General features: G+C 35.1%; 2 protein-coding genes across 3 annotated transcripts in view; both read left to right on the forward strand.

Moving 5' to 3' along the window:
* Positions 1 to 24,646, forward strand: part of SOS2 (SOS Ras/Rho guanine nucleotide exchange factor 2) — a 73,901-nt gene extending 49,255 nt beyond the window's left edge. Inside the window, exons 14-22 of the mRNA XM_007446496.1 lie at positions 3,153 to 3,272; positions 3,445 to 3,607; positions 7,619 to 7,736; positions 8,691 to 8,863; positions 12,003 to 12,119; positions 13,381 to 13,642; positions 14,176 to 14,217; positions 21,821 to 21,930; positions 22,936 to 24,646. Of these exons, the coding sequence (XP_007446558.1) occupies positions 3,153 to 3,272; positions 3,445 to 3,607; positions 7,619 to 7,736; positions 8,691 to 8,863; positions 12,003 to 12,119; positions 13,381 to 13,642; positions 14,176 to 14,217; positions 21,821 to 21,930; positions 22,936 to 23,445 (1,615 nt within the window). The 3' untranslated portion in view covers positions 23,446 to 24,646. The remainder of the gene's footprint in view (positions 1 to 3,152; positions 3,273 to 3,444; positions 3,608 to 7,618; positions 7,737 to 8,690; positions 8,864 to 12,002; positions 12,120 to 13,380; positions 13,643 to 14,175; positions 14,218 to 21,820; positions 21,931 to 22,935) is intronic.
* Positions 24,647 to 25,172: 526 nt separating this feature from the next.
* The window catches only part of VCPKMT (valosin containing protein lysine methyltransferase), a 5,167-nt gene continuing 3,571 nt past the window's right edge, over positions 25,173 to 26,768 (forward strand). The window contains exons 1-3 of one of the 2 annotated variants that reach the window (XM_007446498.1): positions 25,173 to 25,543; positions 25,640 to 25,750; positions 25,927 to 25,999. In XM_007446498.1, the coding sequence (XP_007446560.1) occupies positions 25,278 to 25,543; positions 25,640 to 25,750; positions 25,927 to 25,999 (450 nt within the window). In that variant the 5' untranslated portion in view covers positions 25,173 to 25,277. The remainder of the gene's footprint in view (positions 25,544 to 25,639; positions 25,751 to 25,926; positions 26,000 to 26,768) is intronic. The other variant, XM_007446497.1, reaches the window with a different exon arrangement.

Below are 26,768 nucleotides of genomic sequence, written 5' to 3' on the forward strand. Positions count from 1 at the left end.
AAGAGGAGTGGCAGAGAGAAGACTAATGCAGTACAATAGCAACCACTTTATAGACAGTCACCCAGCTCCTATTCCTAATACTTTCTCATATTGCTTTAGTTTGAGTTGGTTCCATTAAGACAGTATGGATGCTAGGCTCTGGGCAGCTAAGTAAATAGAATATTGAGTGAGATAAGCTTTCTTCTTCTTTTTTCAAATATGTAATCAAAAGTTTTTTTTCAATATGTAATCAAAATTTTAATGTGGGGCTTGACTGGGTTAGGTTTGCAAGGCAAATGAGTAACAAAATTCTTAAAGGAGTAAAGATTTCTTCACTTCCTTTAAGGAGTCTCAAATACTTAAGCTATTTGAAGTCAATATTCACTTTAAAGAAAAGTATATTTTTGAAGTAGTGTGATGATGAACCATACTTAAAACTTCTGAGCCATTTTCTTTTGTTCATAAGGATCACTAGAAATATGCTTGACTATTTTTATCTGTATCCCATCGTTTGTCTTTATATATAAAGCCGTCCCTGCCTCTGTATCCACACAGATCACCCATTTACAACCTAATCTTGTAGCTTCATGGCTTTATCACTTCCAATGTCATTCTTTACTCCAAATCAGACATTTCCTATGGTCATATTCTGAATCTTGTCATCACTCCAAATTTTATTCCAGAATTACTAACTCACACATCTCATACCTTCCTAACCACAGTATTTTCTCTTTTCAACTTGCTTTATCAACTTATTCCTCTGTCATTTTTTTTAAAACCAGTGTCCTTCCCAGTACATTAGCCTCTTTCTGTCCTATCTCCTACCTCATAATTTAAGCTTTCTTCTTTCATTTACAACCCAGGCTCCTGTGAAGAGTAGAGGCCTTGCAAAAAAAACCAAAAAAACAAAAACAAACAGAGTACAGGCCTTATAGGTAATCGCCACCTGCCAGCCCCATCCAGAAAATAAACCCCTACCACTATCATTCCATCAAAAACTTTTCTGCATTCAGGAGCCGCTTTTAAAATACAAACACCCTTAAGAAGTTATCCTGATTAGCAGCCATTGTTTTTTTTTAAAACTGGGATTACACAGGGAAAAGCAAGAATATATAAAGTTTAGTGTAAATGGAGAATGTGGGAAAGCACCAGATATAAAACTTTACCTTCTTTAGAATTGGGTTTCTGATTTGCCCTGACTGTGCTGTTCAGAATTTAGTACACCATCAGAGTTTGTTACCATCTCATTCAGAGTGTCATGTTATATTTTAAGTAATTTGGAGTTCAGGTGGTTTTTGTTGATATTGTAGGATTTTTTTGGTAGGAAAACACAGTTTTTTAAATTGAAATATAGTTGATACACAATATTATATTAGTTTCAGGTGTACAATATTTTTGTGGCTATTTTATTTAAAGTTACTATAAAATATTGGGTGTATTACCTGTGCTAAATATCTTTGTAGTTTATTTATTTTATACATAGTACTTTGTTACCTCTTAATTCCCTCCCCCTAATTTGCCCCTCCCCCTTCTCTCCCTACTGGTAACCACTAGTTTGTTCTCTATATCTGAGTCTGTTTGTTTGTTATATTCATTTGTTTGTTATATTTTTAGATTCCATATATAAGTGATAACATACAGTATTTGTCTTTCTTTGTCTGACTTCTTTCACTTAGCATAATATCCTCTAGGTTCATCCATGTTGTTGTAAATGGCAGAATTTCATTCTTTTTTATGGCTGATTAATATTTGTGTGTGTGTGTGTGTGTGTGTGTGTGTGTGTCTCACAAATTCTTTATCCATTCATCTGTTGATGGGCACTTAAGTTGCTTCTTTACTATGGGATTTGTGATAGGTGGGAATGAAGGGACTTATTCCTTAGATAAAGCAAATAGTACAGAATCAGGTTTTTCCTTATAGTGTCACATGAATGGACATCAGGAATAAGGGAGCACTTAGCTCTATGTGGACCTACTTTCAGAACATAGAAATACCTTTGTTAAGTGATATGTGTATTATGGAAGAAGGGTACCATATGTAAAATACTGACATTCTTTGTAAACTAATTTCTGGTGAAATAATAGAACCACTTAAGAAAACTTACTTCCAAGATTGTTCAGAGTACCCATTTACACTCAAATCTACTGAACTTTTTTATTATTATAATAGCCAAGTCTGTAGGACAGTGATGGCAATGCCAATGGTCAATTTTTTTTAAATTATGTAATCCTGAATCACTGTATACAGTGATTTAATCTGCTCTTCCATCTGATTTTTTATTAAGTATTTCAGGTATTAAAAAATTATAGAAGATAATACAATGCGGGTTCATCAGCAACAAAAGCATTACAAATAAAATTGAAACCCTTTGTGTAATTCTCTCTAATCCCATTTCTCTTCTTTCTTCCAAAGGATAACCACTATCTTGTATTTGATATTTACTATTCCTATGTATATCTTTATAATTTATGCACATACACACATTCATAAACAATATGTAGCATTATTTTGCACACTTTAAGGTTGTTTATACTGATATATCATTCTGTGACTTGTTTTTTACTTAAATTGATTCTAGCATTTGTTGCTGAGTATAGTTCTAGTTTGCTTATTTTAATTGCTATATTGTATTCCATTGTATGAATACTCCACAGTTTATCCAGTCTCTTGATGAGGAGCCTTTAGGTTGTTTGGGATTTTTCACTCTTGGAAACAATGCTTGACTGAACATTCTTAAAAATGTTTTCTTATAAACTGGTGTATCTAGAATGTATACCTAGCTGTACAATTGATGGGTGATCTAGTATGTATATTTTCAGTATTATGAGATATTGCCAAATTATTTTACAATAGTATCAATTTTTACTTGCACATCAGTGATGGAGAGTTCCCTTTTTATCCACATTTTTACCCATTTGGTATTACACTTCTGTTAGTGTGATAGGAATAAAAAGGGATTTCCTTGTGGTTTAATGTTCTTTTCCCTGAGTAAGAGTTAAAGTACTTTTTCATGTTTGTGGCTATTCAGTTCTGTTTCTCTGTGAATTACCTGCTTCTATGTTTGTTCCTTTATCTTTTAGACTCGTCTTTTTCTTACTAAGTTTTAGGAGACCTTTAAATAATTTTGATACTAATCCTTTGTAGGTTAAGTGCATTGATTTTTGCTTCCACAGGAAAGTTCAACCTTCTGAACTTGTAGGGAGTGTATGGACCAAAGAAGACAAAGAAATAAATTCTCCAAATTTATTAAAAATGATTCGCCACACCACAAATCTCACTCTCTGGTTTGAAAAGTAAGTTTTTATTTACTTTGTCTTACTACTTCTTAATGTTATACTTCTATAATATTAAGTCATATATAAGCAAAAATTGTGGCTGAAAATATATTTCTTTTCTATGTGGAACAAGGAACTTGCTTTCTAAGCCATGATTTTCTGTTTTCTTTTTTTTTTTTTTTTTGGTTAGGTGCATTGTGGAAGCAGAAAATTTTGAGGAACGGGTGGCAGTACTAAGTAGAATTATAGAAATTCTGCAAGTTTTTCAAGATTTGAATAATTTCAATGGTGTATTAGAGATCGTCAGTGCAGTAAATTCAGTATCAGTCTATAGACTAGATCATACCTTTGAGGTAAGTTTTAGGCTTAAATAGTTTATCCTTTTGGGGGGAGATAAAATTAATGTGAAAGAGATTCCTTCTACCGCTGATCTTTTTGAGTAAATCCTTTATAAATCCATCTTACTCCTTAAACACAGTGATCTCACAATATTAGAAAATACATCAATATAAGTGAGCCTAGAATTCATCAAAGAATATGAATTTTGTGACTGTTTAATATGCTTACCTAAATGTAATGAAGTTCCAAATGGATTTTTTCAGTGGTACATTGATTGTTTCAAATAAATGACAAAGAATTTTAAATATAAATGTACAAATTACTTTAATCACCCGTAGTATATTGTCAAAGAAAGAGTAACATGGAGAGAATGCTTTCTAGAACTTAGCTTTTTTTTAATTATAAAATTGTGTATGTTTAGTGTTTATCATTGAAAATTCAGAAGATATAGAAAGTATAGAAAAGTTAGAGACTCAGCCATGCAAATATATTTGCCTTTGGGAATGTGAACTTTTACAATGTTACTAGAAAGTAATCTGGCAGTATATGTTAAAATACAGATACTTTTGGACCCAGAAATAAAAGCAGTGGACTATAAAGTTAAGGTACAAAGATCTAGTTTCTGCAGCAGTAATTGTAGTCGCAGAAAACTAGAAACAACCTGTGTCCATCAGTAGGAGAATGATTGAGTATGTTATCCTATACCTATGGCGTAGAATATTGGTTAGCTACAGAAAAAATAGTGAATAGAATCTGTGTATATTGTCTTGGAAGAATAGTTGTGACATTTAGGGGAAAAGTCATTTAAAAAATCTTTAGAAAAATTAATATGATTTCATTTTGATGGAACAAAACAGAACAAACTGTAAACATGTAAGTGAGCTGCACAAGCATTGAGAAGAGTGTGGAAGGATACATACTCTTCTCTTCACATTGGTTCTTACCATGGGTTGTGATTAGAGGGGAATGGAGGGTTAGACTGATTTCATGTGTGTGTTTTTCTATTTGGGTGTTTGCATGTTATTGATTTGTATGGACTTATTTATATTAAAGATATTAATAGTCAAATATTGCCAAATAATCTATCTAATGGACTAATAATTTCAGTTCTCATTTTGAAAACTCTGAAGGAGTGTATTCATTTTGACACGTTAAGCTTTAGTTTCTTAAAGTGTTGAATATTTATATTCAACAGTATTTATAAAAATAGGTATATGGTATAAAGAATAAAAATACAAAGAATACCTGTTTACCTGGCATCCAGTTTAAGAACCCCTCCCCATCCATCTCCTTCCTTGTCCCTTCAGAGGCAGCTACTATGCTGAATCTTGTGCTTATCATTCTCTTGCTTTTTTCTATAGTTTTACTATTTGTATCTCTAAACAGTGTTGTTTCATTTTGCGTGTTTCTTAATTATATATGAATATAATTCTTCTAAGACTTTTTTTTGCTTTACATATTATATTCCTAAAATTCATCCATGTTGTTTCTTTTAACTATAGTTCATTCTTTTTTTATAGCTGTAACATATTATAGAAATAACTTTACCAAAATTTATTTCTTTATTTGCTTATTTATTTATTTGTTAGTTAGTTAGCTAATGGTCATTTGGATTGTTTCTAGTGTGGCACTATTATCAGTAATATTACCATAAACATTTTCTGCATCTATCCTGGTGCTTACATGCACAAATTTCTCTTAAGTTGTATACCTAGGAGGAGAATTATTGGATGATAGAATAGATAAAATAGATAATGCCCAATTGTTTTCTCAAGTATTAATCGTACCAGTTTATACTCCCACCAGAAGCTTGAGTTTTGGTTGTTCCACATTTTCGCTAACACTTGATATTGTCAGTTCTCTTTATTTTTCTAGTCTTGTGGCGTGGGTTTATAATTCCCTAATTTCTAATGAGTTTGAACCTCTTTTAAGATGTTTTATTGGCTCTTTGTATTGTGGAAATTTTTTACTTTTTTGGTTGAGTTTTTCTAATGAATTTGTATGAGTTGTCTCATATACTGGATTTTAATCCTTTGTCAGTTATGTGTGTTGTAAATATCTTTTTCCAGATTGAAGCTTCTATTTTAACCATTTTTTAAGATGTCTTTTGATGAACAGAAATTCTTAATGTCACATTTACTTATTTTTTCCTTTGTAATTTGTGCTTTTTGGTGTCTTGTATAATAGATCTTCCTCTGTTACCTTAATGTTTTATCTTTCTCATTAAGTCCTTAATCCAGCTGGAAATGAGTTTTGAATCTAATTTCCATTTGGCTAGCCAGTTGATCTCACACATTTATTCAAAGTCCATTCTTTCTCTGTTGATCTGTAGTGTCAGCTGTATCGTAAGTTGAGTATCCATAAATGTGTGGGCCTGTTTTTGGTCCCTCTATCCTGTTCCTTTGATGTATTTGATTATTACTGTGCTAGTGCCACATGTTTAAATTACCGTAATTTTATACTAGTTCTTGATACAGTATAGTAGGGCAAGTCCCCACCAATCATTCTTTTTCAAGAGTGACTTACTCTTTTTTTTTTTTTTTTTTTTTTTTTTCCCAGGGGTGGCCTCTCACTGTTTGTGGCCTCTCCCATTTGCGGAGCACAGGCTCCGGACGCGCAGGCCCTTTTTTTTTTTTTTTTTAGTTCTCTGACCAGGGATTGAACCTGAGCCCTGGCAGTGAAAGCGCCGAATTGTAACCACTGGCCTGCCAGGAAATTCCCAAGAGTGACTTACTCTTGACCCCTTGCTATTATATAAATTTTAGAATCATTTTAAGTTTAATTATTTTAAAGGTTGGGGTTTTGGTAAGAATTATACTGGTTCTATAAATCAGTTATGAAGAACTGACATTTTTACAATAATGAATCTTCCCAACTATGAACATGGTGTATCTCTCCATTTATTTAATAAAGTTTATGGTTTTCTCGATGAAGATCTCACATCTGTTTTGTTAGATTTATATTAGAATATTTTAATAATCTTGTTTTCTTCGTTGATGATATCTAGAAATGCAGTTGATTTTTGCCTGTCGGTTTTATATCCAGCAATATTGCTACATTCTCTCATTAACATTCTATTTGTAGATTTATTTCATGTCTTCACAGACAATCCTCTGTGAATACTGACAGTTTTTCATTTTCAATCCCTAGTCTTTTATTTATTTTTCTTGTCCATTCTAGTTAGGACTTCTGTATAGTACTGAATAAAAGTTATAATGCAGTCACCTTTGCTTTTTCCTTAAGTTAAAGGAAATGAGTTGAGGGACTTCCCTGGCAGTCCAGTAGTTGGGACTTTGCCTTCCAGTGTGCAGGGGGTGAGTGAGTGGTCCCTGGTTGGGGAGCTGGGGTCCCGCATGCCTCACAGCCAAAGGGCCAGGGCGTGGAACGGAATCTGTGTTGTAGCAAATTCGGTAAAGACTTTGAAAGTGGTCCACATCAAAAAAAATCTTTAAAAAAAAAAAAAAAAAAGGAAATGGGTTGAATGGTTTTCCATCAAGTATAATGTTTGCTGTCAATTTGTGTGTGTGTGTGTATCTATCAGGTTTAAAATAAAATAATTCATTTTTAATTAAAAAATGTAATAATGAAGTATAAAATAATGACTGCTTACTTGGTTTACTACATTTTTGTTCAGTTCTTGTCTCCCTCCCACAGCCTTCTCCTCTTTACCAAAACCTTATTACCCTTAGCCCCAAAAGATCTTTCCGTGGAAAAATATTTGAATGCCATGGGATTATATTTTTCTCCAACAGCTATAATTTGAAACTCTGGCTAATCAGGATTATAACTAATAATATCCTGTGGAAGATTTTTTTATTGTTTAATCCTCTAATTTATATTAGAAAAAAATAAGTTTTATATTTATAGATAAGAAATTATTTCCAGCAAGTACAGATAAAAATACTACTCATCTCTTAATTTTAAAAATTGTTTTTCAAATATTTGCAAAAATTGAAAGCTCTGCATCTATAAAATATGATTGAATTGTAAAAAAGCAAATTATGCTCAGTTTATATATTTTAAAGGCATTGCAGGAAAGAAAAAGGAAAATTTTGGATGAAGCTGTGGAATTAAGTCAAGATCATTTTAAAAAATATCTACTGAAACTTAAGTCAATCAATCCACCTTGTGTGCCTTTTTTTGGTAAGTTACTAAAAATGGATTTATATTTTGAGGGAGAGTTTGTTATATAGTGAAAAGAGACCAGCCTCTAGAAGCAGATTGTCCTGATTTTATATCTGAGCATATCTGCTTTTATTAGCTTTCTATACTGATAAATAAAACCTAAACTCTGTATGTAAACTCCATCTATAAAGTGAAGATTCTAGTAATTACCTTGTAGAGTTGTAAGGAGCTCTGTGGGATCTCTAAGACCAGTAGTCTCATTCATGAGGGCACCTCTCAAAGGCCTAACCTCCTCATTCTATCACACTGGGCATTAGGATTTCAACGTATGAATGTTGAACATTCAAACATTCAAACCATAGCATGCACCAAAAATGTCTCCAGGCATTCCCAGATATCTATCCTCTGGGGGACAAAATTGCCCCCAGCTGACAACCACTGATTTAAATGAATCAGTAATTATGCATGAAAGAGGAACTGAAGATTTTCTTCCTGCCCAAAACTGAAGAATAATTCTTTTCTATCTAATTTACGGGCTTTGGGAGGGCAGAATTAGTTTATAAATTTGTAGTCTTATTAACCAGAATTGGCTTAAAATTAATTTATTGATCAGTAATCATTTAAGATCATTGGCATTAAAGATTTATAAGTAAATATTAAAATGGCTAGAATAGATTTAACACTTACAATTTAGACTTTGTGAATGAATCCTCCCTTTTATTTTAGGCTATTAGACTAAGAAATGGCAAATTAAGCTCTTTTTATATAAACCCTAGTTTTCTTTCAATTTTAAATTGTTTCCATCCATGTAAAAAAATTCTTAATGTAAAATTGATTATTAAATATATCAGAGATTTTAGTAGTAAGAACTGCTGTATTATAGGATGTCTTTTGACTTTACTAGATCAGTTGTTTTCCCAAATGGTTAAGTAACCAATTTCAAAACTTTTCTTCAAATACTTTTTTTACTAGGAATATATTTAACAAATATTCTGAAGACTGAAGAAGGGAATAATGATTTTTTAAAAAAGAAAGGGAAAGATTTAATCAATTTCAGTAAGAGGAGGAAAGTAGCTGAAATTACTGGAGAAATTCAGCAATATCAGAATCAACCTTACTGTTTACGGATAGAACCAGAAATGAGGGTAAATATTTTCTTTGCTTTTCTTTAAAAAGAGAACACGTTAAATCCTCTGCCCTCTCTAAGATATGGCATAACCATACATTATGCTCTTTATTTTGCTATGAAAATAATATGAGTTAATTTATCAATAGATAGAAGTGGTGAATAGTAGATATTCTGCACTAACAGTCTGCAGTTATTAATATTATTAGGCACTTTGTCTTGACATTGTTGTTTCTTTGTGCAGCTGGTTTAAGTAGCACTTTCAAAAAATGAATGACAAAGTAGAATGAAAGAAGCTTTCGGATATCCACACAGTAAAAAGAAAATCCACTACCAGTACTATCATTGATTGATAGACATTTTAGATATTTTATATGTGCCAATGTAACATTAAGTAATTAATCCCTTTATAAGAACATTGCATTTAAATAGGGGAAGGGGTTGGGAGAGTGGTGTGTATATATGCATAGTAAAAAATGATTTTTTTAAAACATTTTCTCACTTGGTATTCTGTTTTGAGCAATAGTTCATAATACTGATTCTGTGGTACTATAAGATGTGAAATATCTTCTAAATTAGAGTAAATTACGGTATTATGTTTATAGTGAGTTTTATTGTATTATACTTATTTGAAATTCAGAACATATGATAACTATCAGAATAAGTTCACCTTTCACATTAAAAATTGTGCTACACTTTCAGATGTAGTCTGCAGGTTGGGCATGTTGAGTGAAAATGGTCACTACCATTCCCTAATGGTCACTATCATATCCTCCTAAATTGTAAGATGGTAACTATTCTTTGTTCCAAGTTCAAAACAAAGAACCCTAAAGTCCTAAGAAAAAATGACCTGAAGTATGCACCATTATGAAAATATAGACAGATACTTGCTCTAAAGAAAATTGTCACCTATTTCATCCCCTTCTCTCACTATTTAGCCAACTCTCTGTGATGTGGTGCTTCATAGGGCTAAAGAAATGTTCTTGAGGGAATTCCCTGGTGGTCCAGTGGTTAAGACTCTGTGTTCTCACAGGTGAGGGCCTGGGTTCAATCCTGGGTTGGGGAGCTAAGATCCCACAAACTGCGTGGAGCAGCCAAAAAAAAGAAATGTTCTTGAAGCCCAGATTAGAGTTCACACTGTATTTCCTCCCAGAAATAATGTTACATTGTAGCTGGGTATAATTAAAATAGTAATTTTAGCATTCATATCTCAGTAATTCCTAATAGGTTTCTGTGATACGATCTAGATATCCTACTGTTGTTTATTCTTTTGGGGGTTAGGGGCAGAGAATGCTTTCTTTGTAGATTGACTCAAAATAAGTTTAAAAAGTAGATAAAGTAGCTAATCACTTTCAAAGCATAGTTAACCAAACTAAATAGTATTTTAAAAAATAGAGCAAAGGATGAGAAAATCACAATTATAACTTTATAAAAGTCTTTAAATTACTGTTGGTCCATTTGATTTAATTTAGCTAACCTGAATATAAGAATAAATTGTTTCAATATTGTTAAAGGAGTAAGATCATTTTCTTGAAATTGGCAGAATGCCTGAAAAATGGAAGAATTTTATACTAGAAATTCTAAAGCTCATTTTGCCTACTGCTAAAGCTAGAACCCAGAACTTATTTGTATATATGCTTCTAAGCTACTTCAAAATTAAATAAAGCTAAATCCAGTAATTTGCTTCTAAGAAATTTTTCTAAGGAAGTCATCAGAAATGCACAGAAAAATTTATGCACAAGGAGTTGATAATAACAATAATTATTACTATAATAGCAAAGAATTAGAAAACATCTATGTGGGTTACTACCTATATGGAAATTGGTGAAATAAATTCTGGAACATCCATCTGATGAAGTATTATATAGTTAAAGTTTGTATTATTTAAAGTAAATAAACCATACAGAAAAAAATTAATTGAATACTTTCAAAAGGCTAAAAATAGCTATGTGGTGATCCCAATTTTGCAGGAAAAAAATTTCAATATATGTATAATATTCACACACAGAGTTAAAACATTGGAAGGATATTCCAATAGTAAAATGTTAACAGTGAGATCTCTGGTTGGTGAGATTACTGTTTATTTTTCTTTTTGTACTTTGTTAAATCATCTAAATTTTTTACTTAAAAACTTGTATTTTATAAGCGGCTCATGCAGCTCAATATCAAAAACACAAACAACCCAATCCAAAAATGGGCAGAAGACCTAAATAGACATTTCTCCACAGAAGACATACAGATTGCCAACAAACACATGAAATGATGCTCAACATCACTAATCATTAGAAAAACACAAGTCAAAACCACAATGAGGTATCACTTCACACCAGTCATAATGGCCATCACCAAAAAATCTACAAGCAATAAATGCTGGAGAGGGTGTGGAGAAAAGGGAACCCTCCTGCACTGTTAGTGGGAACAGTGCTTTGTGACCACCTAGAGGAGTGGGATAGGGAGGGTGGGAGGGGGGCTCAAGAGGGAGGGGATATGGGGATATATGTATACATATAGCTGATTCACTTTGTTGTATAGCAGAAACTAACACAACACTGTAAAGCTATTATACTCCAATAAAGATGAAAAACAAAATTTTAATATGTCTATTTTATAAACTAGTATATAAATAAATATTTATAAATTAATTTATAAAACAACATGTAAGCTTGGAAAATATTTTTTTAGTAAAGACAAAAAAGTTACTTTGCTAGAGGCTAACATAGATATGTTTATATAATTGTTCTTGAAATTACTTTTGAATAGAGTTTGATCCAATTTATCTCTATTTTTTTCTGATCATGAGTTTCATTGTGGATTATAACTATAATTCTGTTTTAATCACTTTTGACACCTTATTACTGATGATCATTTTGTTGTTATAATGAGTAGGAATGTTAACTGAGGGATACTGAGCCATTAAGATGGTAATAAGTGAAAAATCTGTTCATCTTCTTAGAAGAACTTTAAGACTGGAATATACAACTTACATAAAAACTTTATACTTTTATCCAAAAATAGAGAGATTGGAATCAGCAATTCTTGAGGACTTTTCAGACATTAGGATCTGTTAATTTGTTGAAGATATTTTTGTATTAAACTGATGAAGTAAACATTTTAATAAAATCTAAAATATGTACTCATGGATATTTGTTTAATTCCAGAGGTTCTTTGAAAACCTTAACCCCATGGGAAATGCTTCTGAAAAAGAGTTTACAGATTATCTGTTCAACAAGTCACTAGAAATTGAACCCCGAAACTGCAAACAGCCACCTCGATTTGTAAGTCCATTACAGTTTTGGAAAAATTTGTTTTTTAAAACAATGCTGTCTTTAGTGTTCAACAGACTATTTCCATTAAAATTGTACTTTGCTTGAATAGCTGTTTTTAAGTGTTTTGTTTTGCAGTGTTTATACTATTTCTAAAATTATATATACTGTGGGGGAAAAGTTAGCATTTTGATAAAATCTGGTTCATCCTTTATCTTAGTACCACTTGTTTATCTGTCCATTTTTGATCCTTCCTAGTATAAGGGGAAAAGCTGTGAGAAAGTGAGAACCTAAATGGCAGGTAGCTAATGGAACAGGAAATGAAAAGACCTGGGAAGGAGTAAGGAGAGATATCCGTTCTTCTGACTTGACCCTCGCTCCTGCCATAAGAGCACCATTGTCCGTAGTTACTACTGGAACCCACCTCTCTCACTAAAATTTGCTGCTATACAGTCGTTCCTTTTATTCCTGGGGTTCGCAGTGACAACAGAAGTAGTAGAAGACCAATTCTAAGTAGCTGAAAGTGAAGCAAGGTGTGGAAGGAAGTAAAAACATTTGTGATACACCAACTTCGAGCCAGGTTGTTTCATGTTACCTCATCTCCACAACAATTGTACGATATTGATCTTACTCTCATTTTACAGACATGAAAACTGAGGCTCAAAGGAGTTAAATAACTTTTTCAAGGCTTGCATAGCTAGATATGGGCACACTTGAGGTTTAAACTCAAGTTACCTGAATCTGAGTTCATGTTTTTTCATTAGGTTGCCACTGGGAGAGGTTTTAAAAGGGAATAGAGGTTGAAGGTGGGAGATAATGATAGCAATTTTTTCCAAAGACTGCAAAGTATCATTGTGGAGGTTGGTAATTTATTATTAAGGAGAGGGAAAAAAACGATCTTTTTTTTCTAAAGCACCTAGCATAATATGTTGCATATATTATGTCTACAGTGAATATTTGTAAAATTGATATCAGTAATTTGAAGAAGTTTAGGCTCAAGTGTTTGGGGAGCAAACAGTTGTTTTCACATAGATTTCGCAGTATTTTATTTCTGTAGTATGAAAAGAGGTTTACTTATACAGTATTCGAGTCAATGTTAATATTAAGCCAATCAAATCCCAAAGCGTTCCACTGGAATGTTACAGACTGTCCTTGCAGACTGGTATTTATTGTACTCTCTTAACTGTATGCTAAGAATTAATAAGGTAATACTAAGTCATAATAAATAAAGTACATGCAAGTTTGTAATCATAATTATATTTGCTTTTCCTAGCCTAGGAAATCAACTTTCTCTTTAAAATCTCCTGGAATAAGGCCTAATACTGGCCGACATGGCTCTACCTCAGGTACTTTACGAGGTCATCCAACACCATTAGAAAGAGAACCATGTAAAATAAGCTTTAGTCGGATTGCTGAAACAGAGCTTGAATCAACAGTGTCAGCACCAACCTCTCCAAATACACCATCTACTCCACCAGTATCTGCTTCTTCAGACCTTAGTGTGTTTTTAGATGTGGATCTCAACAGTTCCTGTGGTATGTATTTGATGTAAACTATTGGGCAAAAAAAGGAATCTTGTGTTTCAGTTAATTCCTTTCATCATTTTAATTAGGAAACTGTAGAATCCTTTGCAAACTATATTAGTGTGAAAAGTGACATCTATATGTGAAAATAGTGATTAACATGGGAGTAAAGCATTATTTGTGCATTGTTTATGCATATTATTTTTTAATTTATTCATTCAACTAAGATTTATTTAGAACCTTTTGAGCCCCAATGCTACTCTAAAGCGGAGCAGTAGACAATGAAAAAGAAAACAAAGCAGATAAATTTTGTGAAGGAAATTTAAAAAGAGACCGAGAGGGAACTACTTATGCTAAGAAAGGAAAAACATTCCAGGTACAAAGAATACCAGGTTCATTCTTTAAAAACGAACATGGCCAAAGATGATGATAAAATTCTGAACTCTGTGTGTGTTATTACGTATGTTACTTTATGCAAACATATTTGAAAAATATAACCGTACATATTACCTTCCTTTTCAAATTGATTTTTCTCATTCCAATAGGAAGCAATAGCATCTTTGCTCCAGTCCTCTTGCCTCATTCAAGTAAGTAAGAATTTGAGTCGATTCTAATGAAATGACTATAAAGATAATAATTGAATTGGTAAAATTTGTATATGAATATTTTGGGTTTTAGCAACATTTCAAAATTTTAAGAAATGAATGAAATTCTTATAAATAAATCAAATTATTTTCTTTCAACTGGGTACTATTTATACTTTACTACAGTTTATTTTCATCATTTTACAACCTGTCTATGTTCTAGGGGCTGTGTGACATTGAACAAATTACTTAGTATATCCAGTTTGTTAAGGGTCAGATGAGATAACTATTTAGAAGCAGCTAGCGCATTACTTGGCACAGGATGAGCAGTGATTTCATATCAGTTGCCTCTCCTCTTCCCCACTCCTTCCAATTCATTTCCTATAGGAATAATACTAAATGTTTTTCAGGTTCCCAGGCTAACCTTGATCACTTATTTCTTCTCATGAGCTTTTTTTAGTTAAAGCAGCATTTTAAGTAAAATACTGTCACCTTTCTTTCTATAGTCATTTGTTTAAAACAAAATAACCCAAAGGGACACAGCAGCTTCAGGAATAATTCTCCCAAGATAATCTAGAGGACTTCTGCTTCTATCATAGTAAAATGTGAATCATTTAGATAGTAGCAAGAGAGTTTCTGTCTTGTGAGAAAAGTAAAGTTTTTCTTTTAAATGTTTAATTCTGTACTTTATTTTAATTTTTAAATTTTTATCAAGGTGATATATGCATAGAGTTTTAAAAGGTAAATAGTGCTTAAAACACAAGATGAAATTAACAACAGTTCTACCCGATGACTCCCCAACCCCTTGTTTTCCAGTGATTCTTCCACATTTTTAAATGATGTTTTTATATTTTTCTCTCTCTTGAATCATTAATTTTAGACAGTGTTTACTGATTTCCTATTATGGTAGATGAAGATTTCACCCTTTACCTAATATACTTAGCGCATTTGGGGAAAATATTATTCACTGCCAAGTCAAGGAGTATATACTCTGATCATGCTTCCTTTCTTGTACAGCTCTGTTTCCTGAAGTTAATAATAGCTTCATTAATGTTTAGGATTTTTGTTTGTTTGTTAGTTTTTAAACATCTATTGCTACATCTTCCCACACCCTTTTACAGCACAGTTTTCCTTAAAGTCAGACCATTTAGGGAAGTTATCTAGGATTTTTTGTTTTGGGTTTTTTTGTGTGTCTGTGCTTTTTAACTTGGAAACTTCCTTCCTGATGCTCTTTTGTCCTGCTCCAGTTGGGACTGGTTGCTGTCTTGGCCTCTGACCCAGCTGAAATCCTAGAACTTTCTTTTGTTGTCATACTAGAAATTCCCTTCATCTCTCTTGTGTTGGATTCTTGTTTTTTGGATTCCTTGTCTTCTTTCTTGATATGCTTCCTTATTTTGGTAGGGGTACATCTTTAGTAGCTACCTGAAAAAGGATACATAGGATATAAATTTTTAAGTTCTTGCATTTCTGAAAATGTATTTATACATTTAGCTGTTAATAGTTTGGCTGGGGGAATTCCCCAGCAGTCTACTCCACGCTTTCACTGCCAAGGCCCCGGGTTCAATCCCTGGTTGGGGAACTAAGATCCCACAAGCTTCATGGTGCAGCCAAAAAAAAGTTTGGCTGGGTATGGAATTTTAAATCATTTTCAGTCAGAATCTTGAAGACAGTTTCCCACTGTCTTCTAGCTTTCGTACTTGCTGTTTAGAAGTCTAATATCATTCACTCATAAATTATTCATGCATAATTTTTAAATGCCTATTATATGCAGGTACTGTTGTAGGTGTGAGAAAGTAGCACTGAACAAAATAGACAAAAATCCTTCTGACAGTGATGCTACATTCTTAATCCTTTTTTTGAAAACTGGAGTTTACTTGCTGTAGCAAAGAGACCTCAAAATACAGTGTCCTACATGAAATAGAAGTTTACTTCTCAAAATAGCCAGAGCAAGTAAACAACTCCACTCTGTAAGGTTTTCAGGCTAGCAGGGCAATCCAGGATTCTCAAAATTTGGCTTCCATCTCTTGAGTCTTGAGCAGCTGATTTGAGTTGTTACCATTTTTCTACCAGCAGGAACATGGAGGGCAAGGAGCTTTGTTACAAAAAGTGATCTGGGAGTTGCAGGTATCACTCCTGCTCTCATCCCATTGGCCAAGACTTAGTCACATGGACACAGATGCAAGGGAGGCTAAGAAATGTTGTCTGTAACTAGGCAGCCTTTTGTCTTGCTAAAATTCATAGGATCCTATTACTAAAAGGAAGAAAGGGACAGGTGCACTGGGGGACAATTAGCAGTCTCTGCCACATTAAATTCAAGAAACTTTTAGGATCTTCTGTTTATTCCTAATGATCTATACATTCACAATGATCTGCTTTGATGTGGGTCTTTTTTTCTTCTTTGATTTTGCTGTCTATAATGAGCCCTTTAAATTTAGAGATTCATGTCTTTGATTTCTAGAAAGTGTTCCTTGTATCATTTTTTTAATAATTTCTTCCCTGCCATGTTCTCTGAGTCCCTTTTTGGAGCTTCTTTTCCATATTGTACATCCTAGATTCATCCTCTGATTTTCTTTTATCTCCTCTTGTCCATCTCTTTATGTGTTCTGTTTTCTGGGAGATTTCCTTACTTTATTGCCCAGCTTTTCTATTTTTTTTTCATCTATCATGATTTTGAATTTCTAAGAATTCTTTCTAAATTCCCTCTGATCATGCCATTTTTATATCATCCTAGTCTGGTTTCATTATTCAATTTTTGAAAAAAATTAATTTTGTTTCTGGTATGGTTTCTTTTCTGAGTTTCTTTCTTCTATTAGTTGTGGTCTGTGGTCTTTCATATTGGAGGTTTTTCTTTCTTGTCTGGGATCCTTAGCTTTCTGTTCATATTTTAGAGTGAGGCAATATAAACTGATAGGAAGTACAATATCCGTGGGCAAAGCTTGTTGCCTTGTAGGTTTCACTGTTAGAGTGATAGAGTGATGAGAATTTTTTTTTACTTAGGAAGTCCCCAAATTTCAGAATCTATGAGGCATTTTCTTTCTGGTGGGAATGTGGTAATTGCCTGGCCTCACTAAGTAGAGAGAATAGGATTTAGGGGTTCTCACTGGCCCTTGTATAGACGTAATCATATCTTCTATTTTCACATCCATGCCTTCCATTATGCCGAGTGCCTTTAATTCCTGATCCCTCCTTTGGTTCTCTGGGGGCAAATCTGCTGCTGTTTGTCAGTCCCACTCACTATAGACATTCGGGTTTCATCTTCCTCCATTTGTCTCCTTCATGTACATTATAGTCCACCTTGATGCATTGAAGCTTCAGGATCCAGATGTTTCCTGGCTTCATTGAAGTTTGTGCATGTTTCTTATTTTCCTGGTTGTTCAGCAGTGGAAATGTATTTACTACATATATTAGTTTCTAGTGCTTCTGTAACAAAGTGCCACAAACTGAGTGGCTTAAGGTCCAGTTCTGTCCAGTTCTGGAGGCTAGAAGTCTGAAAATCAAGGTGGCAGGGCTGTGCTCCCTCTGAAACCTGTACGGGAGAATCTTTCCTTACCTCTTCTGGCATTTGCTGGCAATCCTTGGCATCCTTTGGTTGGTAGATACATCACTTTAATCTCTGCCTCTGTTGTCACATGGCCATCTTCTCCTTGTATCTCATTTTCTCATCTCCTGTTTTTATAAATACACCAGTCATACAGAATTCGGGCTCACTTTCATCCTAACTTGATTAAATATCTGTAAAGACTATATTTACAAATACGGTCACATTCATAGGTGCTGGGGTTAGGGCTTCAACATAACTTCTGTGGGGGGGGGACACAGTTCAACCCATAACACTATGCCATTTGAGAACCAGGAATTCTAGACATTATTCTGGGTGGTAGTAAAATACATTTTCCATATGATAAAGAAAATCATGTTTTGAATTTTAATTGAAAATATTGAGAGTAACTGCATAAAATTCTGAACATCTTAAAATCCTGAAAGAAAGAAAAGTATGAAAAGTGCTCACATACAATGGGGAAAACAGCAGGACTGCATTAACAATGGGCATGAATAGACAGTTTACATCAAAGTATGAGCAAGCCTATGTTAAAAGATACTCATATATTACTTATCCTTTGTAAATTGATATATTAGTATGATCCTTTTGGAAAGAAATCGGAAAACAACAACACATCAAACCAAAATCATGTGTGAACAAAAAATGTTCACACCCTTTCGTTATTCATTCAGTAGAGAATTGAGTACTTGGTACCAGCTACTCTGCCAAGTACTAAGGATTCAACAGCAAACTAGAAAGACAAAGTCTCTGCCTTCATTTACCGAATACCAAAAAATTTTTGTGAAGAAGTCACGTACATGAAGATCACATTGTTCATCCTGCTTCCATGGTTTTTCTACTTTACTTTTAGCTCCTTAGTCTCTCTTGTTGGTTTCTCTTCATTTTCGCAACCTATTAACATAGGAAGGCCCTAAGTCTCTGAATCTCTTTTCTTCTCATTCACTTGGTGTCTCGTTCACTGTTATATCATCTATATGATGATAATTCCCCAATTTTTTTTCTCTGCCCAGAACCTGTCTCTTGACCTTTAGGCTCATGTGTTCAGTGACCTGTTCAACATCTCTATTTGGATATCATCTCCTCTGAAGTTGTTCTTCCCATCGCCACCTCTTCTCAGTTATAACCACATTTGTCTAATTGCTGAGGCTGAAAATATTAGAGTTATCATTACTTCTTTCTTTTTCTCATACCCCAAATGTGATCCATCAACAGGTCTTATTTACTTTCAAAATATATCCAGGATCTAACCATTTCTTTACTGCTGCCACCTTGGTCCAAGCGACCACCATCACTTACCTGGTTTATTATAGTAGCATCCTAACTTCCCGCCTTCCACACGTTAGTCTGTTTTCAATACAGCAACTAGGTCCTTTTAGCATGTAGGTTAGACTCTTCTCACCTGTACTTAAAGCCAGTGGCTTTCCATCTTAGAGTAACAGCCAAAGCTCCTTCAAAAGGACCCATAAGGTCCTATGCAGTTTGGCCTTCTTTGATCTATCAGACTTCATCATCTACTCTTCTCTTCTATTGTTTACTCTGCTCCAGCTACTGTGCCTCCTGAACAAAACAGACAAATTCCCACATCAGGACTTCTGCTCTTGCTATTCCCTCCACTTAGAGTGCTCTTCACCCTTCTGGCCTCATGGCATGCTCCCTTGCCTCCTTCAGGCTTTTGCTTGGTGTTACCTGAGTGAGGTCTTCCCTGATCACCCTCTTTTAAATTGCTCCCCCTTCCCTACCTTATATTTCTTCTTTTAACTTATAGCCATTATACTTTTACTTAATTATCATGTTTATTCTCTCTTATCAACCTAGAACATAAGCTCCAGAAGGACGTGAATTTTTGCTTCCTGTTCACTGCTGTATCGCTAGTGCCTAGAAGAGTGCTGGCACTATAGCAGATGCACAATAAATACTTGTTGAGTGGATGGACAAGTGAATGATAAAAAATTGGAAGTAACTTACATAGCTAGCTAACATTACAGAAATTGTTAAGTAAATTATCCTACATTCACTGGTTTGGAATACTAAGGTTATTTAAAATGCTCACAAAACCTGTATAATATTGTGGAGAAGTGCTCTTAATAGAAAATAAAATTGAAGTTGAACGCCACACTTCAACAAGGGTTACTGAGTGCCTCCTATGGAGAAACATTCTGCATTTAAGTGGTTAAGTGGGCTGACTGTAGAGTCAGACTCAGAAACTTTCACAGCTATCCCATTATCATTAAGGTATTTTCTGCTTCCATGAGCGTGTGTGTTTCTGTAAGGAAGAGAAGACTCAACTAAGTTTGCCTTAAGCAGTAAGAAAGCATTCTGACTCAGATAGCTGGAAGTCTGGAGGAAGGCTGCTTTAAGACTGGTTGATTCAGTTATTAATGATAACTTTAATGATGTTATTAACGACCAGATTTCTTTTTGACTGTTGGTGGTTTTGTCCAGATTATCAGCTTTATCTGAGGCTGTTTTTCCTCAAGGTCATGAGAGTGGTGGCAGGAGTATTGGTTATGTGCTTCCTTGTTCAGTCAAGTGAGAAAGAGAGGTACAGAGAAAGACTGACAGACTGCTTTTCCAAAAGAGCAAGGAACTTCCTTTTCAGTAGCCTCTTGTAAACCTCCTTTCAAATTTCAGTAGTCTGAATTAGTTCATGTGTCGACAACCAGTTACTCTGGCTGAGGGAATGGTCTAATCAGGCCCCACCTCTGGAGCTAAGATCAGCTTTCACTGAAGCATACAGCTGTATGCATAAAAGAGAGGCAGATAAAAATCTGATCAAGTTAAGAAAGTCCGTTGTCTACTTCTTGACTGGAATTGGGGTGCCCTGGGCAGAATTGGCTGACTAAACCATATGGGATGGATTCACCATCACCAAGAGACAAAGACAGGGCAAAGTTTGCTGGGCAAGCAAAAGGAATATATTCACAGCAGGTACTGCCCTACCTAACCTCCTCACACCATCTGCCAACACCCCATAGGCATACTTTTTGTTTCTGCTACTGGCACGGTGAGCCATCAAGACACTCTGAGGTGACTGCAGAATCACGTGATCAGGACGGCAATTTTTGACGTGGAGTAATGAGTGACATCTTTACTTGGATGTCCCATAAGCAGTTCACACAAATTCAGTGTGTTTAAAATTAAACTCACCAACTTCTTTCCCAACTAGCTCCTATAAACCCACTCTCAGTATAATGATAAACAAGCTATAATCACTATCTTTACACCAACTGTGTGTGGAGATATTAAAATAGGGAATTGGTCCATAATTACAGGTATTTTTTTAACCATATGAAAAAGACAAAAGAAGTGAACATGAAAATCGTTCTTATTCTATGTCTGGTTGGCATGTTTGGGGTAATTTTTCCTCTAATACTTTATTATTTTGTAAATTTCCTTTAATGCAGTTGTGTCATGTTTCCATTATCAATGAAGGACTTGCAAATAGAAGAGTCCTATGATACAACCCTACCCTATGGTCTCCTATATGGAGGTTTTATTACTTGTGTAGAAATGTATCCAATAATAGCTGCTTCAGAAAATGCATGGTATTTTACACTGAGAATACTGTTGATTAGCTAAGGATTTAATTTTTGACTGTTGTCTAAAACCAGTCGTCTACACTGCATGTTTATGTAAGTTAACATGATGTTAAAATAAGTAAAAATAATGTTCACTTCGGGAAAAAAAAAGCATGGTCTCTGTTTATGGATGATCTTTCTCTGGAAGTTAGTACAGTTTATACAAACAAAAGGCTTTTCAGGGAGCAGAATCTCCTTATTAATCTTAATTGAATAGTATATTTTCATTTAGCAGTGGTACCTAGTATGTGCCAGGCACTACCACTGTGTTACATGCTACAGATATGAAAATAAATACACACTGCCCTCAAAAAGCTTACACCTTAATGGAGAGGATAGCTAAACCAACAGTCAGCTACAGTACAGTCTGACAGATACCATAGCAGAGGTGATCACAGATTGAAGTAAAGTTTTGTCTTATGATTGCATTGTGACTTGTGGTTAAACTAATCTTTTTTACCCCCAGAGTCTTTCTTTAGTTCGTGTGGTAGTTTACATAAACTAAGTGAAGAGCCACTGATTCCTCCTCCACTTCCTCCTCGAAAAAAATTTGATCATGATGCTTCAAATTCCAAGGTAAGGAATTCCCTGGTGGTCCAGTGGTTAGCTGCGGGCTTCCACTGCCAGGGCACAGGTTCCATCCTTGGTTAGGGAACTATAGATCCTGCATGCTGCGCCTTGTGGCCAAAAAACAAAAACAAAAAATCAAATTCCAAGGTAGTCAACAGGACTTAGGTTTGCCTCAACTTATTCAAAGTTGTGAATCTTCAAAATAGTGCTTGTTTTTATAAAGAGTCTGTCAGTTACAATTTGGTCACCCATTATGGCTTTTAAATATTTAGGTTGTTTTATTTAGAAAAATACCTTGAATAATTGTTTAATCCTCATAATTTTTCTAAAAAAAGAGGCTGGGCAGATTCACAGATGCTCAGAAGTACTTTTATTTCTGGTGGAGATGGAAAGAACTTTAGTATTCAAACCATTCTCCAAACTTTCAGCTGGTGCTTCTCAAACTTTAGGTTGCATCAGAAGCACCTGGAAGGCTTGTTAAAACCAGATGGCCAGAGTTTCTGATTCAGTAGGTCTGGGGTGGGGCCCACGAATTTGCATTTCTAACGAGTTCCCTACTAGTGTTGATGTTGCTGATCCCTGGATCACACTTTGAGAACCACCACTGAGCCTCACTGGGGATAGTAGAAGTAAATGGCCAAAAAGCAGAAGCTGGATATTAAGTCCTCTTGTCCTTTCGTGTCCTTTCATGTTTACAAAGCTATATATTCTTTTTACTCACTTGCCCATTATTATAAATAAAACCATGTATTTATAAACTGTATATATAAAGCAAGATAATCTGAGGCTTTATAAGATTTCAATTAAAACATCTCATATATCAAAATATTAAACTGGGCCCTGAGTGAAACTGGGAGTAATTTACTCATAAATCTGATCATTAAACCAGATTTACCTGTTTTGAGGCTCTGGATTTAACTTAACACATAAGAATTTTTTAGTCTTCTTAAAACTTTTTCTTACAGATTTTTCAGGAGAACAGAGGTATAAATTAATCTTTTTGTTTTTGAGGGAACTATGAAATCTGATGATGACCCCCCTGCTATTCCGCCAAGACAGCCTCCTCCTCCAAAGGTAAAACCCAGAGTTCCTGCTCCTTCTGGTGCATTTGACGGGCCTCTGCATAGTCCACCACCACCGCCGCCAAGAGATCCTCTTCCCGATACCCCTCCACCAGTTCCCCTTCGGCCTCCAGAACACTTTATAAACTGTCCGTTTACTCTTCAGCCACCTCCACTGGGACATCTTCACAGAGATCCAGACTGGTTCAGAGACATTAATACTTGTCCAAATTCTCCAAACACTCCTCCTAGCACACCCTCTCCAAGGGTACCACGTCGATGCTACGTGCTCAGTTCTAGTCAGAATAATCTTGCTCATCCTCAAGCTCCCCCTGTTCCACCAAGGCAGAATTCAAGCCCTCACCTACCAAAACTGCCACCAAAGACTTACAAACGGGAGCTTTCGCACCCCCCATTGTATAGACTGCCTTTGCTAGAAAATGCAGAAACTCCTCAATGACCCTAGCCATATGTAGTCATTGACACTGGAATGGTATTTGTAAAGTTTTTTTTTTAATTTATTCAAAAAAGGCATAGTATTTTAGTACTTTTTAAAAATAATGCTCTTACAAAAATGCTACTGATCAAATAAGCTTTTAAATTTGGAAAAATAAAAATACAGAAGTCCTTTACCATTATCCTCAGGTGATCAGTAGCATTGCCTTGTCTTGGATCCTCAGTGCTGCCCAAAGGCCAGTATAAAGAATTTATATTTGCACTGTAGACTCTGCTAAAATATGGTTTAAAGTGACATTGATTGCACTGAAGGGGGATAGTGCATTTGTGGAATTTTTCAAATTTGAGTAACAGATGACTTTTTGAGGCAGTGAATTTATACACATATAGGGGGTGTGTGGTGATACTGATTTTCAAGCCTCTTTGACCATCTTCTAGTTTTTACATTTAGGAAGATCGTGGGTAACACCCACTGTTCTTAAACTCTTTAATGCCATGTCTTAAAAGCCAGAATTTGCTGCTGAAGACAAAAGTGAAAAATAGAACGAAAATAATAGAATGCACTGTTTATTGTTTTGTCGAAATGTAAACAGACTACCTAACCCAATCATAGAGGAAAAAAGGGCATATATCTTATACAGATGTGCCTTTTTGTTTTTGCAGACTATGGTGTCTTTAGCTAACGAGTTGCCTATTATTTTGGAAAACAAAGTTAATATGCCATACATGTACAGTTTTGTTTATATTGTACATTTAAAGATAATGCTAATAACCTATATAAATTTATGTGACTCAAGGCCTATAATACAGTCTGCTACTTTACTAATTCATAAAGCCGGAGGATAAGTTTCTTACGGCATAGGAACCAACTGCATTGCCTTCAAAACCAAGTAACTTTCTCTATAAATCTGGTGTTAACTAAAAATTTTTAAAGTATTTTTTTAGATTGGTAATATTTAAACCAGCAGACACTTAAAGCTTTATTAAACTTTTTAATCAGAGACGTGATTAAAACTTTTATTTGCCATTTGTACTCCTTCGTTCTAAGTGATGAAAAAGCGTGTTTTCCTCTTAGTGCCGTAGCAGCAGTTGTAAAGTAGCCAAAAGCCACATTGTTTATTTACTGGTCTGTGGCCTTTTACTGTGCTTTGTATCAGAGTTCCTAACAAGATTAATAAATCACCCCAGTCTTAATTTTTAGAAGACGTTTAAAATATGTGTTTTCATTATAAGGAACAAGGGGGTAAGATTGTTGAGTTCTGTAGAAGTAATATATACACACATTTTCAATAATTTGTGCAATTTAAGTTCCATAATCCCAAAGAATTTAAGTGATGTAAACTTCAGAGGGATAACTTTGTCTTCGCCGTTAAACGCAGTCAGAAGCTTCTTGCAACCATTTTTACGCATTAAGAAGAAAAATTAGGAGCATGTTAGGAATTCTCTGTAAGCAGGATTATAGCCATCCTTGGTAGGATCTTGGAAGCTGCCTTGATTTAAGGCCAGTAATAAAAATTTAAAAAGTGTGAATCAACCTCCAACTAGATAAAAACACTCATCAGGTTGGCTTTGTCCGGAAAAGTAATTTAAACTGCCGTTCGTTGAGGCCGACTTGTAATTTAGGGGAGAACGAGGCAGTACCGCGCGCAGAGTAAGCCTTGGCCTGCGGCTGGGCCACGCCGGTGGAACGCCGCCTTCCGGTCTTTGTGCCTTCGCGCACGCGCTGTGGCGCCAACTCCGCCTCCTGGAAGCGCCGGGCCCCTTGCAAGGCGGGGCCCGGGGCGGTCTTGTGGGTGTGACGTCGCTGCGCTCGACGCTCAGTGTTGCCGGGCGGCGATGGCGGCTTCCCTGGAGTCCTCCGGGGAGGAGCAACTGCGGAACTTCGTGCGAGCTTTGGAGAAGCGAGATGGCACGGTGTTACGACTACAGCAGTACGGCTCCGGCGGCGTGGGTTGCGTTGTTTGGGACGCTGCTATCGTCCTTTCTAAATACCTGGAAACGCCCGGGTTTTCCGGCGATGGGGCCCACGCGCTGAGCCGGCGGTCGGTCCTGGAGCTGGGCTCTGGCACCGGGGCCGTGGGGCTCATGGCTGCTACCCTCGGGTAAGAGCTTGGCGGGAGGTGACGCCGCTTTTCGGGAAACCCCGGTTACTGGCTTCCCATCCTTGTGCCTACACCTCAGTCAACGTTATTTTATAGGGCAGATGTCATAGTCACCGACCTAGAGGAATTGCAAGACTTGCTGAAGATGAATATTAATATGAACAAGCATCTTGTCACTGGTTCTGTTCAAGCCAAGGTACTGAAATGGTTTGTATGGCCTTTCAGCTTGTTTTAAGATAACTGTAGTCTGCTTTAAATTGTGTTACACTAAAAGCATGATTAATACGAAGGGGACTTTCTGGGTCTTGTTTGTAAAACAGGTAAAACAGGAATATTTTAAATTAGTGAAACAACAGTTTAAAATATTGGTTGACATTTTTAAGGGGGGAAGAAATAGAAGACTTTCCTTCTCCTCCAGACTACATCCTGATGGCCGACTGCATATACTATGAAGAGGTGAGTATTTAATAGTGAAGGCTCTTCCTTTAGAAGATTTAAACCGTATTTGGTGGATTCTAAAGCACGCATTTCTTCGCATTTTAACATCTGTGAATGCAGGATATTTGTTCCATAGTTGATGACACAGTAAAGAGAAAATAAAGGTCTCCAGGAGGTACATATATATACACTCATGATTAACATAGAGGCCCATGAAGCATATTGAGAAAAGTGTTATGTGCATTTTGCGAGAGGTGTCTGTAAAATTTTTAAAGGATTTTGCCATTTGGATCTCCTGTAAAAGACTAAGATTTCTTCTTTTTTTTTTTTAGTTATTCCTAGTGAATGTGTTAATCATGACATTAATAATTAAGTTGCATCGTAAAGAATTCATTGTTCTGTGGCAAGATTTATTATATTTATATAATTTTTTTTTAGAATATCAGTTTGTGTAGTGTTGTGGGCATCGCTCATTTTTTTCAATAATGAGCATTGAACCAACTTATGTTCTAGTTAGGGTTGGACTTGGTTTTGTAGGTAAATTGTTGATTGTTTAAATCCCAAGTTAAATTAGATTAAGTTAAATTTTAAGAGTGCAGTCAATTCCATTTGTTTACCCATGGGGACTCCAAAATGCAATCACTTGAATCCTTTCTCTGGAAACTGAAATTAATATGATGGTTGATTAGTTAAGAAGAGTTTACTAATCATCAGTTACAGATCTGTAACTACCTTTACTTGTTTGGATTGATTCAAAGATGGATGAATTGTAGGGAAATTATAATTA

This window comes from Lipotes vexillifer, unplaced genomic scaffold, assembly GCF_000442215.2.
Source record: "Lipotes vexillifer unplaced genomic scaffold, Lipotes_vexillifer_v1.1 scaffold1102, whole genome shotgun sequence".
Classification (NCBI taxonomy): Eukaryota; Metazoa; Chordata; class Mammalia; order Artiodactyla; family Lipotidae; genus Lipotes; species Lipotes vexillifer.